At 33.6% G+C, this 14815-nt stretch overlaps 1 protein-coding gene across 1 annotated transcript; it reads left to right on the forward strand.

Annotated features, from left to right (window-relative positions):
* Positions 1 to 1229: 1229 nt before the first annotated feature.
* On the forward strand, positions 1230 to 12758 carry LOC116424290 (uncharacterized). The gene is made up of 12 exons (XM_031970501.2): positions 1230 to 2076; positions 2643 to 2948; positions 4509 to 4596; positions 5038 to 5325; positions 5774 to 5973; positions 7537 to 7730; positions 8806 to 8959; positions 9407 to 9925; positions 10740 to 10827; positions 10917 to 11119; positions 11724 to 11808; positions 12425 to 12758. The coding sequence occupies exons 1-12, from the start codon at positions 1714 to 1716 to the stop codon at positions 12616 to 12618; spliced, it is 2682 nt and encodes an 893-aa protein (XP_031826361.2). The 5' UTR covers positions 1230 to 1713; the 3' UTR covers positions 12619 to 12758.
* The last annotated feature ends 2057 nt before the right edge of the window (positions 12759 to 14815 follow it).

Here is a 14815-nt window from a genome sequence, read left to right on the forward strand (position 1 = left end):
ATAGTAATTAAAAACATTACAAGCAAAAATTATTGCCGTATAATGTTTGTTTAGGAAAACTGAATACGCAATTTGCTATCATGTTAGACAATGCTTGACGTTAATAATTTATATTCTCAGATTAAATATATTTTATATCAAACGGAAAGGAACTTTCATTTTAGAGAAACGAATTAAAGATAATGCATTCCACTGAAAAAAAATGTCACTTGTTTAAACATAGATTTGTAATCATTCCATAAAGACCTAAGTACCTACATGCATAACTGTGTTCACTTGATAACGCCACCATCTGCTAAATAAAAAGAAGGACGACGCTTAATAGTTTCAGCGTCCTATTTAACACAGTTACGGCATGTTAACAAGGTATGCAAGATCTAACGAGAAAATCGCTTTTTCACCCGTTCATCAGCACGGCAATTAATACACGCAAATTACCTTATCAGATTTCATCGACTTCTCGATCAGCCTCCCGGAGGTCCTCAATTACGACTTGTTGTTTCTGCCTATTGTAAGAAAACATTCACACAACAATTGAATTTGGATCTTCACTCAAAAGAGGAATTTACTGAATCTACTAATTACAAATAAGTTCCGCCATAAATGATAAAAAACCAATAAATAAGGCTTAAAAAATTAACAAATCTAAGAGTTCAGCAGTAACTATCAGATTTTATAAAAATTGTAACAATGAACGCAATAAATTACATTTTAAATGAAACATTCGTTCACTTAAAGTATTTGTACCTTATTTCTACAAAAAATATCATAATTAAATATAACAAATTTCAAACATTTGAGCAAAAGTGACAATACATATTTGTCAAGGTTTACTAACTACTTCATATGTTCCCTGTCATAATTATGATTAGCATTATCTATTCGTTTCGGTGACGTTAGAACACCGTGTCAGCGACAGCACTGCTCCAATTTATGCAAAAAGAAACAAGTTTCAAACGTCGTATCGTGAAAACGAGATACTCTTTTCCGGGCCAATGTCGACAACCTCGGTTTATCGATACGTTCGAACGGTACCTCCGAGGTCTTTAACCATGGAGAGGTCTCCGCTTGTTTGCAATCACGCGAGAATTCCCATGGGCCATCTTGCATGCAAATGCCTTGTGCCCGTATTTTTTTTTCTTTTTTTTGTTTACACTTATCTCACGTACGGAATATTTTTACCGCTTGCGGTTACCCGTCGCGTATAAAACCGCGGGAAGATTCGCCTTAGACGCGCATACCCACGCTGCCCCTCGAAGAAGCGAGGCGAATTTCAGTATTAGAACCGGTATTAGTGGTTTCCGGCTTGATTTCTTCCAGTAAAAGCGAAACTCGTTCAGTTGAGGAAACGTCGCTCTGTCGAGACCATTGATCCCTTGGAGGATCACTCGAGAAAGTTCAATAGAACCTTAAAAAAGCCGTTCAAAATGATAACACCATCGACGAAGAGCTAGAGCTGAAAATAACGCCCACACGTTAAAGAATCTTTATTCCTCAAGTACAACGATCTTATTTAATACCTTTGATGTGGAAAACCTGGGAAACTCGGGACCTTTGATAACTGAAAACCGTGTTTTTTCAATTAAACATAAAATCGAGTTCGCATAGTGATGGTATGCTTTAATGAAGGAGCAATGATGGCTAAATAAATACCATAAGATTCAGTGAAATTTTGATGAACAACTACTCGTTCGATTTGTAAAGTCGAATATCATGATGACAGCGATACCGTTGTATTTTCTTCTCTTTCTTGGAGTAAGTTGTGCCGACGAGAAGGTGCGATATGATGGGTACAAGCTGTACAAGATTTTTGTCCCGGATACCGCTGGCCTCGAGGTCGTTCAGCAGATGCAAGACGATGATGGCTACAATTTTTGGAAACAACCGAGGGTTAACGACACGATGAACATTTTGTTGTCACCGAAAAAGCTCGAGGAATTCATGAGTATTATTAACACAACGCAACTTGACCCGGAATTGATGATGGACAACGTGCAGCAGTATATCGACAATGAAAATCCACGACGAAGCGTACGCGGGACGTTCGATTGGCTGGGTTATCACCGATTGGACACGGTAAAATGAAAATATTCGGAAAAGACATTTTTTTTATTAATTTAATTCTACTTCAACTTTTTACATTTATTAATTACTTTCACTTCATTCGTTTAATATAATTTTGTTAGTTTTTGTCCATATTAAATTTATTAATACTGATTTTCATTATACGAATATGCGAACAAATTTATTTATTATCTTTTCAATTATTATCCCATTTTTCACAACAATTTTTCAATTATAATAATTGCTTATAACTTTGGGAAACTTAATTTGTCGACATTTATTTATTCAAATTTTCTTCTCTTTGCATGTCTTCCTAAGCACTGTACCCTAAAGTTCTAAATCTCATCACCTCGAAAAAGTCAGTTTCCAATCACAAATTCCTGAAAACGTTTATCCTCGACATAGTTCGCTGACCGCCGTAAATGTTTATTGTCTATTGTCCGTCATCCATATCTATTTTCTGCGTGAAAATGAAAAATATCAAACTCAAAGTTATTACTTAGAAATAAATTAGAATTCCACGAAATATACCCAGTGACCAAGTATTTCGGACATCTACTTATCTGTTTCATTTCCAGATTTATCGTTGGCTGGATTCTCTTGTCACGCAACATCCCCAAATCGTCGAACCTATAACGGGTGGCCACAGTTATCAGGGAAGAAGCATAAGAGGTGTGAAGCTGTCTTACAAGCAGGGAAATCCTGGCGTGTTTATCGAAGGCGGGATACACGCCAGAGAATGGATATCGCCTGCTGTTGTAACGTACATCCTGAATGAGTTAATACTCAGCGAAGATCCCCGTGTCCGATACATGGCCGAGTCTTACGACTGGTACATCTTCCCGGTATTCAACCCGGATGGTTACGAGTACACGCATACCACGGTAAACAAAATGGGTATTAGGTCATCCAATAATTAACAGTAGGTTTACGAACATTTATCGTACAGTTTATCCCACTGCTCCTAGAAAATTTGATGTTCGTTTATTCGAATCTTGGATATTAACACGCTGACTGCCACGAGAATTTCTAGCGTTTTGAATAGCAATACTTTTTCTTTAATAACAAAGGCAAACGATATTGAAAATAATTAGTAATGGTTTAGTATCACGATAGTCGTATTACGCTATGATTTAGCTACTTATGTTACTAAATATTTTACTTTGAAATCAAGTTTCTTATTGTAATTGTTCTCTAGCAATTTGAAAGCTCCGGTCATCGGTGACCATCGTGGCAGTCAACGTGTTAAAGGTTTGAAAGTAAACAATTAATCAACCAAAATCGACGTAAACATTTACTAAATAATGTTTGTGAAACTTAATACGCGTTCCGAACTTAGTGTTAATGGTGTTTCATGACAATACCTAGTGTAAAAAATTAGTACTTAGTTTTCTTTTTCGATTTTTTAGTTAATTGACGTATTGACCATCATTGTGTATGACTTTCTACCATTTTCCGATTCATTTTTTAATGGCATTTTCGAAAAATGAGATATTGTTTTGTAAATAATTTTTCTGTGGTTTTCTGTTGGAAGGTCCATAAGAAACAATATTACATATAGGATGAGTTAACATTTAAAAAATTGAGATGTAAGATATACAGAGTGGTTAATTAGAAATAGGATACCTTGATTCTAGAAGTACCGAGCATTAATCGACTTTGTGTTGCTTCATAAAAATGGTAAAACTGTCTTTATTAAGATTTCAATTTGTTTATATTTTCATTTGTGTATTGTAAAATCAGTTTATCTAATAATTTCTTTGAAAATACTACGTGATTTCTTTAATATTTTTAAAAGAAGAAGTAGGGAATGGGTTATATTGTCTGGTAATTCTAATATTATTGATTTTCGTTAACACTTTACCTATCGAAAGTCTACTATAATTCGCCATAAAGTTAGACGAGTTGAACTATTTAGAAATGTTAAAAATATTCAAATTACACAATTTTTATTTTGAAGAATACTAATCCCAGAATTCCTGGCCATGAAAGCCTCGAACGAATCAATTCTTATTCTGTCATCATCCAGACATACGAATACTTTCATTACATTTTCTAAATGATATATTGAATTCGTCTGGAATGTATTGATGTTTTATTCATTGACAATTGTAATGTTTAAATAGAAACGAAAGTTTATTCCTAGACAGACAAAAGAACATAAATCACGAGAAGATGCCGTCAGGCAGAATCATCCAGGCGATGTCCCTACGCATCGATTATCGATAAAATCTGGGTTTCTCCTAAGTGTTTTATCTGCGTAGCCGGCCTATCAACCGTTATCTATAATTAGCCGAGGAACTTCAATCAGTTGCAATTTCTTTTAAACGAAATGTATACGATCTCATACTTAATCGATAGATAAATGCGCGATGATTGTTTGACAATGTCAATTAATTAATGAAAAGAACAATCACAGTGCAAAGTACAATTCCTCTGTTCAGAATCGACTTTGGCGTAAAACTAGGCGGCCGAGTGGAAGGGGATGCATCGGCGCGGATCCTAACAGGAATTGGAACTTCCATTGGGCAGGTTATGAACATTCTTTTCTCTTCAATATGAAATATGAAATTAATTTTTTAAACGTGAAATTAATTTCAGCTCATTTATTATCGAACTTCTGTTCAAACCTCTGATCTTCATTTATTACCAAATGATTGGAAGTAGTGGAAAATTAATTTTTATTGAAAGTAGAAATGGAAAATAAGATAAAATAGAACAAAGAACGACTTAATAAAAATAAAAAGTAAAAAAACAGAAGTAAATATTATTTAATAAACAGCAGAAGTAAGATATTGTAAATTTCACTATTTAATTCTACTATTATCTATGAATATTTTGATTTATAATTGCTATTACTCTTAGTGAAAATATTCATGTTATATTAACTATGATTGTCACGTTTGCGTAAAAACTTGAATTGTTTGTAAAGTGATAACTTAATCAGCTGAATATTAATTACCAATATTCCAGGGGGTGGAACCAGTTCGAATCCATGCAGTGAGATCTACCACGGCAACAAACCGTTCTCGGAAATAGAAACGAAAACCATGTCGGAGTACATCGACAGTATTCACGATAAGATATTTTCGTACATAGCTTTTCACAGTTACAGTCAACTGTTGCTCATCCCTTACGGCCATACGAATACAAGGATCGAGAATTACAACGATTTATTGCAGATCGGGAACTACAGCATAAACGCATTGTCTAAAAGATACGGAACGAAGTACAAAGTCGGGAATATCGTTGACGTGATATGTGAGTAGATTAATTCCTAAATGTGTAGAGTGATTGAAATAGATGAAGGCCTAGGTCAGGCATAGGAAGGTCTATATTTGTTATTCAGTTCGATGTGCAATAGCGAGGTTGCAAGGTTCATTAATTATCAATTCGAACTGTTACAGTGATTGCATGTTAATAGACAAATCACATCTTTATTCCAATATTCCATTTCTTATATACTTACAAAAATCAAAATGTATTTTTAGTTACTTTTAACTTTTCGATTTCATGACGGAATTTGGTAAAAACTACCTGTCAGTCGTATCAAGGGATAAAAATATATAATTACATACAAAATATATAAATATATAATTATAAATATTAAAATATATTAAATGTATTATTTTATTATTCAATTGCTTGATATATATGACTTAATTATTTAATTGTTTAATACATATCGTTTTATTTTCATCTGTTTTAGATGTTGCATCTGGTGGGTCGATGGACTGGGTACGAGGAACATACAAGATTCCTGTAACATACACGTACGAACTTCGAGACACAGGAAGATACGGCTTCATTTTGCCAGCAAATCAAATTATACCCACTGCACAGGAAACCCTGGATTCTTTGGTTGCCATGTTCCAGCAAGCCGCGGTACTCGGATACGGAGCATCCAACTGACGAATCGTCACAGTGATGTTCATCTCCAAATAGAATTTGACTTGCTGATATTTAATAAGCATAGTGTGCTTTAATTTTTTAATTTATACTATTATATTACTGTTACTGTATAATTTATATTTATTGTTCGTAATATTATATTAAGTACGTCATAAATGTTACAAACCAAATGTGCGAGAAACTGTTGAAACTATAAATTATAAACTATAATATTGTTAATCGCAATAACTATTTATCTGTTTATTATTTCAAGTGTAAATAATACCTAATCTTCAACAAACCACTATTTTTTACATTGACATTGTGTATCTCACTGTTTTAATTAAAAATATATATAAATATGTTATTATGAATATATTATTATATATTAAAGTACTACAAAATAAATTAAAAAGAATTTTTTTTATCCCTAGCTTTTGAAATATAACACACCTATCATGAAATTGATATAAATATCTGCGTATATTATATTAGATTAATATCTCTTTCCATTTTTTTAACATTATCGTTACCACGAGAAAAGGCTTATATTAATCTATAGAATTTTTTAAATTAAGAACTATCATTAATTTCTATATGATCATTGATAAAAAGGCAATAATATGCATATCGACATGCGACCTCGGCAAAGGTTTGATTACAAACAAAGGCTTATAATCAAAGCTTTATGACGAGGCGAGTTGTTAATCACGTTCTTCTTTTATCTAGATTTTAGATACACGTCCAAAAATATAGCCTCTACACCCGAGTGTCTGATTCGTAATCAAGATTGACAATTCTGTCCACGTTGAAGCTTTCGTGTGCTTTAACTTTAATCTCCTTAATGATATACACTTAATTATCGTTTCACATGTATTATCTTTTACTTTTTGTACATAAATACAAAGTTACCTACATCACATAAAATATATTTAAGAATTCAGTAAATATAGTATTATTAATAATAATACAAGTATAACATATAAAAATTTTGTATAATTACATTATATAAATATAAAAAATATATAATATTGAAGCTACCAATAATGAAAAATCGATCAATTGCGAACTTCAAAATACTACATTAAAGTATTATTCATTTCGAATAGGTAACACAATGGTAAAAATCAAGTATATAAAAATTTCATACAACTACATTAAACAAATACACAAAGAATATTGAAGTTACCAGTAATAATAAAAACGAGCAACTAGGAACCATAAAACAGCAGAAAAATAAGCACAAGGAATTTCCATTCCAAGTACTTGCAAGAAGATTCAAACTGACAGTATCGTATCACAAAAACGCCTCGCCTATTGAAGTTGCGCGTAAAGTATATACTTACTTACTTGCGCGGGCGAGGGAAAAAGAAATCATGCTAGCCGTAATCACGCCACGGCAAGTGGTTTTCAGTTATCCTGGAATCAAAAGTCGTCTGCCTCTGATTGCGAAACTGCGACGACGATTTCGAGTGGCGTGCGATCGACAAGATAATTCTCACTCGAAACAAATCCGATAAGATGGATTCCGAATCGAATAAACGTGATTCTTAATTGATCGCCGATATGATTTTTACACAGCGATCTAAGTATCAGAATCGTCGCGTGGTGCCGTGTGCAGGTGAAACGTGTTTAAATAGAACGAAGGGAATGACCGGCGGCAATATACTTCTGTCGTTGCCGTTGAGGGTAAGATCGTGCGTCGAAGTGCTCTCTTCCGTTTCCGTTGAAAGGATTAACAGACACGTGGTCAGGATTCGCAATCGTGCTAATTGGTATATCATTTGGAGATTGTGGACTTTCTGTACATTTATAAAATATTTATTATTATTTATTATTACTATGATTTTTTCTTTTTGGTTTCTCGGTTTTCAGTCGGATTTATTATTATTGTTATTACTTTTTCCATTTTCCTTATTTTCCTTTGGATTTACATAATTGCCGGAGTTTTTATTACTCAAAGCAATTATTTCTTGTACACTAAATGAAAACTAAAACTGTATTATAGCGTATGAGAGTTTTATCTAACTAACTATTATTGTTGTTATTATTATTTATTGTTAGTTATTATTGATACCATTTATTACTATCATTTATTATTATTATTATTTATCGGCATTACTTTTGTTATTATCATTACTTACTATAACTGCTCAACATTTGTTGTTTACTCCCATTCCGAGATTGATTCATACGAATTTAAATTGGCGTGACCGTCCGCAATCTAATTAACAGCTTTATCAGTTCGACTGAATAAATGTAAATTTTCGTTTGTCGTCGAAGTGTTTTGAGCAGTGACATTTGTGCCGTGCGTTGATAAGCAATCTATTATGCATTCATAGGATGAACATTTAGACTCGAGAAAATTAGAAACACGTGTAACGTCTATCGTTCGTCAAACATACACGTTCAATATTTTCATCTTCATGTAAATCAATTTACAAGAACAAGAATCACGGAAATTAATTTTTGTCCTCCACAATTTTATTATTGTATTCTATCAATCGATTAAAATGATTGAATTTTTTTCAAACTGTAGCTCAGTTTCGTGTCATGAAAAATTAAGGATACATTGAATCCAAACTGCACAGTCATTGCATTAAAGAAGTAGCGCATTACTCATTAGCATATACGAAACTCGACCCGTGCAGCTGTTCTTTTAAACAATGTTTCGATAAACTGACAACCACGCTCGCTGATAGCGAGAATTCCGATTAGTCATTTACCTCGCAGTTGTCTTTAGACATGCGATCGTCACGTAAAATCCCGATTATCCAGGCGAATCCTGACTGTAGTGTTTAATCCTGGCCGGTAGCGCTCATTAACATTGGCGATTTTGGTCTTTTAAAGGGACAGCAACATGTGGAAGCTATTTTTCGTAGCGCTGGTCGCTCTGGCGACAGCCGAGCAGGTGAAATATGACAACTACAAGGTGTTCCGCGTGACACCGCAAACCCCCGACCAACTGGAAATCGTCCGCAACCTCGAAGAAATCTCTGACTCCGTATGTATAACAGAATTTATAGACGCCTATTGACTAGGTTGTATGTCTGTGAAATTAAAGTTGAATAAGAAAAATGAACGATTAAATCAGTATCATGGAATTTTCTTTTTTTGGAGGAGCAATAATGAAATTAGTACTAAAGGATTTTCTTTTTCTGAACGGTTAATAATAAAATTAATGTTAAAGAAGTTTCCTTCTGTTGAAGAATCAACAATGAATCTAGCACCAAAGAATCTCCCTTTTCTGAACGATTAACAACAAAATTAATATTAAGGAAGCCCCTTTCGTTCGAGGAATCAACAATAAGACTAGCAAAGTTTCTGTTTTCTGTTTATTAAAAGAAATTACTTTAACCCCTCAGCAAAACTTGCTCAACTGTCGAACCAACACTTACTTTGTAATCAATATTTATCAATTAACACTAATTCATAAATAATAAATTTACAGTACTCCTTCTGGAAAGAGCCCAGCACCGTCAACAATTTCGCCGACGTGATGGTTGCCCCGCACAAAGAAGCGGAGTTCGTTGAGACGATGAAGAAATTCGGAGTCGCTCACGAGACTTACGTCGCTGACGTTCAAACTTTGATCGATAGCGAACAACCACCTGTCCAACCTCTTGCCACTTTTGACTTGAGGAACTACCACAAATTAGACGAGATCTACGCGTACTTGGACAGCCTGGCCAAGGCTTACCCTGGCAAGGTCCAAGTAATCGTTGGTGGAAAGACTTACGAAGGCCGTCAGATCAAAGGTGTAAAACTGTCTTTCGGCGGCAACAAGCCTGGTATCTTCCTCGAGGCTGGAATCCACGCTAGGGAATGGATCGGACCGGCCACCATTTTGTACATACTGAACGAACTGTTGACCAGCAAGCAAGCCGACGTTAGGGCTCTCGCCGAATCTCACGAATGGTACATTTTCCCATCGTTCAACCCTGATGGCTACAGTTACACGCACTCGACGGTAAACAACAAATATTTTTAACAATAGTTTGAAATTTACTGTATAATTTAGTCTATGACTTTTAACCCGCCAATTGTGGAATTTAGTTTGAAAAATTTCTCATTTTGCGCGCAATAAAATCAAAAAATGAAGCGTGCACTCGTCAAACGCAGGACGAATGCACTTAAAATATATTTTAATGAAAAACCAAAGTAAAATAAAGAATTACATTTTTATCTGAAAATATAAAGAATTCATGGTTGAAAAAATTTGTATCATTTCAAGCTTTAAGATGAAGTGTATACTCGTCAAACGCAGTTAACTGGATAAAGAAATTGATATTTGTTCATTTAGATTTTATAAATCGGAGGTTTAAAAGTAAACAATTGGGGTACTTACATAGGTACATGTTTGTGTACATGCATCAATCGAAATCGACCCAAACATTTACCAGATAATGTTTATAAAAGTTAATATGAATCGAATTGGCTCGTTCCGTAACTCTAGAGATTTTAACTTAACAAGTTCAACTTTAACTAGTTTTACTTTCTATAACTTTAGAAATTAATGATACTTGAATTTAAAGTAAAGCTTGCTTTTTAACTTTTGTTCTTTATAGGAAGACTTTTTTCATTTTTTCTTCTCTGGAACAAATCTTTTTTCTACCTTAGCTTCTCCTTTAGAAGAAAACTTGTCGTCTAAAGTAAAATAAATTGTCGAATTGAATTTCTCGAGAATCGTGATGTGGAAATTATTGTATCTTATACATTTCAGTTATTTCTTTATAAGGAATCATTTTGAACTTATCGTTAATTCTATGTTGATGGTGTTTTAGAACCGTTTGTGGAGAAAGACACGCAAGCCTTATGGTGTTTTGTGCTACGGAAGCGACCCTAACAGGAACTGGGGCTACAAATGGATGTGTGAGTATCAGTGTTTACACATTCGCAAAAATTTGTTTTTTTTTTCAAACTATAATATTTATGTCTTCTTTTTACATTCATATGTACAGCTGGCGGTGCTAGCAGCAACCCATGCAGCGACACTTATGGTGGAAGCTCTGCATTCTCTGACGTAGAAACCAAATCGATGTCCCAATACATCTCGTCGATTTCGAACAAACTCTTCGCCTATGTCGCCTTCCACAGCTACTCGCAGCTCCTCATGTTCCCCTATGGTCACACGAAGGAACACTTGGACAACTACAGTGACTCTGTAAGTAAAACGTCTTGAAATGACAATAGTATCAAAATTAAAAAAAAGTTTATTTAATTAATCCTTGCGTAAAGATTTCAAAACATTTTCGTTGTATTCTATCGCAAAAGGATCAAGGAGTTTTGTATAATAACCGGGAAGTTTATGCTATTTAGTGAATTGTAAAATATCTATACGACCTTAACAAATTATGTAACTTAAAGTTTTTTAAATACTCCCTCTGTTCTCTATTAAATTGAATATTCCATTGCAAGACAATCAAAATACTTCGGACTTTTAATAACATTTAGCCTTTTCGTTTGGCATTTAATAAACTGTTCAGAAATACAGTTTACAACGATAATTATAGTAATTTCTTTTTTCGAAAATATTGTTTTTAATTTTATTCTTAGACGCGCAAAAAGATACTTCTTTCTTTATCGCGATCATATCGCAAGCTTATCAAGATACTATGTTAGATATCAATATCTCTTCATCGTATCGGTCGACAATGAAGACAGGACGATTTACCTTTATTTGTGGAGCAATAATACAATTACTCATTGACTCATTAATCGAACGAATAATATGATATGTGTTGAAATTTAATGTTCTACTTATTCAGCTTCTAATCGGCCAGAAGACCATCAAAGCTCTTGCGAAACGTTACGGAACAAAATACCAGGTCGGAAATGTTGCCGAAACCATTTGTAAGTACCATATAAATATCATAATAGAAATATAAGATAGAAATATAATAATGCCCAAATTTGAATCGTTATAAAAAATATTTAAGAATAATATATTCATTCCTATTTTTTCATCTACCACTAACTATCTAAGTAAATGGAACATATTTTGATCGACGAAATGTTCAGTTGAATTAAAAAACCGATTCTATTTTTCCTTTAATAATGCGACGTTTTATATTGCATAGCTTAATAATTGAATACAATGGGAAATAAAGCGTCTTATTAACCTTTTGCCCTAAGATTTTCTTCTCAACTGTGATCGATACAACTTAGTTATTAACAATTTTCTGAGAGAAGGAGAAAAATTCTATCCATATGCTACGTTCACCTTTGCTCTGAACTATAACAATTCATAACGGAAAAATAATATTTCATTTGAATTCACAAGAACTGAGTAATATTTAGGTTCGTTAAATTCTGTTTAAAATCTTCATCACGAATCTTACGCGTTATTGTAAGGCAAGGGGTTAATTTATTTTTTAATTTATTTACTATTAATCAATTTTTCCATACAATTGTGAATTCGTGTTCTATTTTGATATATTATGCTTTACATTTGATATTTTTGTTCCAGACGTCGCCAGCGGAAGCTCAGTAGATTGGGTGAAAGGAACCTTACACAAACCCATCACCTACACATACGAATTGCGCGACACTGGCCGTCATGGTTTCTTGCTTCCGGCTGACCAAATTGAACCCACTGCTCTGGAGACCCTGGACTCCTTGGTCGCCATGTTCAAGGAAGCTAAAGCCCGCGGTTACGAATAAAGGATAATTCCATTAAACAAAGAACTACAATGAATTGAACAAATGCATCGAATGTTGTAATATAATAATAATATATGTATAGATCTATACATTTATTATTATTATGTTCCTAAAATAAATATAATTATTTTTTTAAAGTATTCCAATTGTTGTTTTTATTTGGTCTGTTAGTATGCAAACAAAGAAAAGGAAAAAGGAGAAAGATGTTTGAAATTAAGAAACTCAAATTATTTTTTATCTATCGTTCTGATATAGCAATGCTGCCAAAAATGATAATTGTTCCATAGAAATTTCAAACATTATTTTTCATGAGACTTTCTATCATTAACACTTTGACTGCCAAGTAAACGCTCGTCAAAACTCTCATGTACTGGAAACAGTTTTTTTCATCACGCAGAAACTAGGTCAAAATTCTTCGTAATAATTGTTCTACTATCTTTCTTATATCTCATAAATTTCAATATCAAATTTCAAATCATAAAATTCATAATCAAATTTACACACTATTTTAGTGAAAAATAGTGTCGCCCAAATTTGGGTGACGTGGCAGTCAAAGTGTTATCCCCTTGTCCAACAACAATAACGAGTGAGACTCGTGGCGAAGATTTTCAACGTGATTCAACAAATATATATATTACTCAGTTCATTCGAATTCAAAGTAAACATTATTCCTCTGTAATCAATTATTATACTTAAAAGGAAATATAGGCATAACATATACTTAGAATTTTTCTCTTTTTCTAAGAAATTATTAATGACAAAGTAGCCGTATTTATCAGAGTTAAGAAAGAAATCATAGGCCAAGGGATTAATTTGTAAAATACATAAATACCAACCACATCGCTCCACGGTTTTCACTCATACACATAGTAAGATCCATGAGCATGGGAACTTTGATTTTGTAGAGTATATTGTCGCTTTTGTACAGACAGGTGTTTGCTATCAGTGAGTTAATGTAAGAATCTATGTTATATTTATGCAGTAGCTCATCGAGGGAGGTTTGAATACCTGGAAGTTTAGTTTTTACATGAATGACATTTGTGAAGTAGCCATTGAGAGATTTGTATAATTTAGTGCTTTGTTCTGAATTGTTTGAATTTTCTTAATATGAATTTTGTTGGCCATCGCGACAGACTGAGCCCCGCGTTTTGTTTAATCAAGCGCTGCCTAGTTGGTGGCTACCTGAAAATATGACAAAGAGAATTGCCTCAGATATGTTCCTGTAAAATTCTGTAACAGAATATAACAGATATTAGATAACTGTGAGGGAAAGGTTAAGTTGATACGTTAAGTTAAAGTTAAAGTTAAGTTAATATGCATTAAGCAAGAAGTAGCAGAAAAATTTTCTGTTTGTTCCTTTGTGTTGGTTTTTCGCAGTATCTAAGGCTATGATGGCATTTTAACCTGTATATATATATATATTGTGAAAGTTAGGATCTTTGATAGAATGAACGATAATATTTAGGGTTCGTTGTGTATTACAGGAAAATTTTCAAAAAACGTGTTACTGGTATGAATTCCTGTATGTTGATGAGTTCTGAGCTCCACGAGGCTGAGACTGCGCTTCAATAGTTAGCGTTCCCCACTCCTGCCGCCTATTTTCTGCAGCTGTCGAGGGCATTGCCCTTGCTGGCCGAGGTTCTTGGATTATGAGACATTTTTCTATTATCTTGTGTAAATTATTGTTACCACTAGGTTTACGAACATTTATTGTGTAGCTTGTTCTGTTGTCCTTAGAAAAATTGATGCTCGTTGATTCAGATCTTGAAAATCGGAGATTCGAAGATAGGCAATTAAGATAATCACTTGTGTAATTGCTTCAATCCAAGTCGACTTAATCAGTTGCCGAATAACCTTTATAAAATTCAATATGCATCACATTGGCGCGTCCCGTAAACATAGTATTAAATATAACTATTAGAAATGAAGGTACCGAGCAACTTTTAAAGTATGTACGTATTTCAGAGAAGTTTCACATTAAATATATTTATATTTCGTTTTGTGACAATTGCTACTGTACGAGATATTGTTAGACTACAATACTCAACTACTTTCATATGGAAATTTTTGTTAAGTGTGAGAAAAAGAAATAGGGATACAAAGCATCTTGGCGAGAGAGCTTGCGAGCTTTTGAATAAATTTTCCAGTGCTCCTATAGTAAGTTACAAAATACTAAATTTTTTGGGCTTCTTAGCTT

The sequence above is a fragment of the Nomia melanderi genome, chromosome 7 (assembly GCF_051020985.1).
Source record: "Nomia melanderi isolate GNS246 chromosome 7, iyNomMela1, whole genome shotgun sequence".
Taxonomy (NCBI): domain Eukaryota; kingdom Metazoa; phylum Arthropoda; class Insecta; order Hymenoptera; family Halictidae; genus Nomia; species Nomia melanderi.

Coding starts and splice junctions, on each gene's coding strand:
- LOC116424290 (XM_031970501.2), top strand. CDS start 1,714: ATGATGACAGCGATACCGTTGTATTTTCTTCTCTTTCTTGGAGTAAGT. Junction 2,077..2,642: donor GTTATCACCGATTGGACACG/GTAAAATGAAAA, acceptor TTTCATTTCCAG/ATTTATCGTTGGCTGGATTC. Junction 8,960..9,406: donor TCGAAGAAATCTCTGACTCC/GTATGTATAACA, acceptor ATAAATTTACAG/TACTCCTTCTGGAAAGAGCC.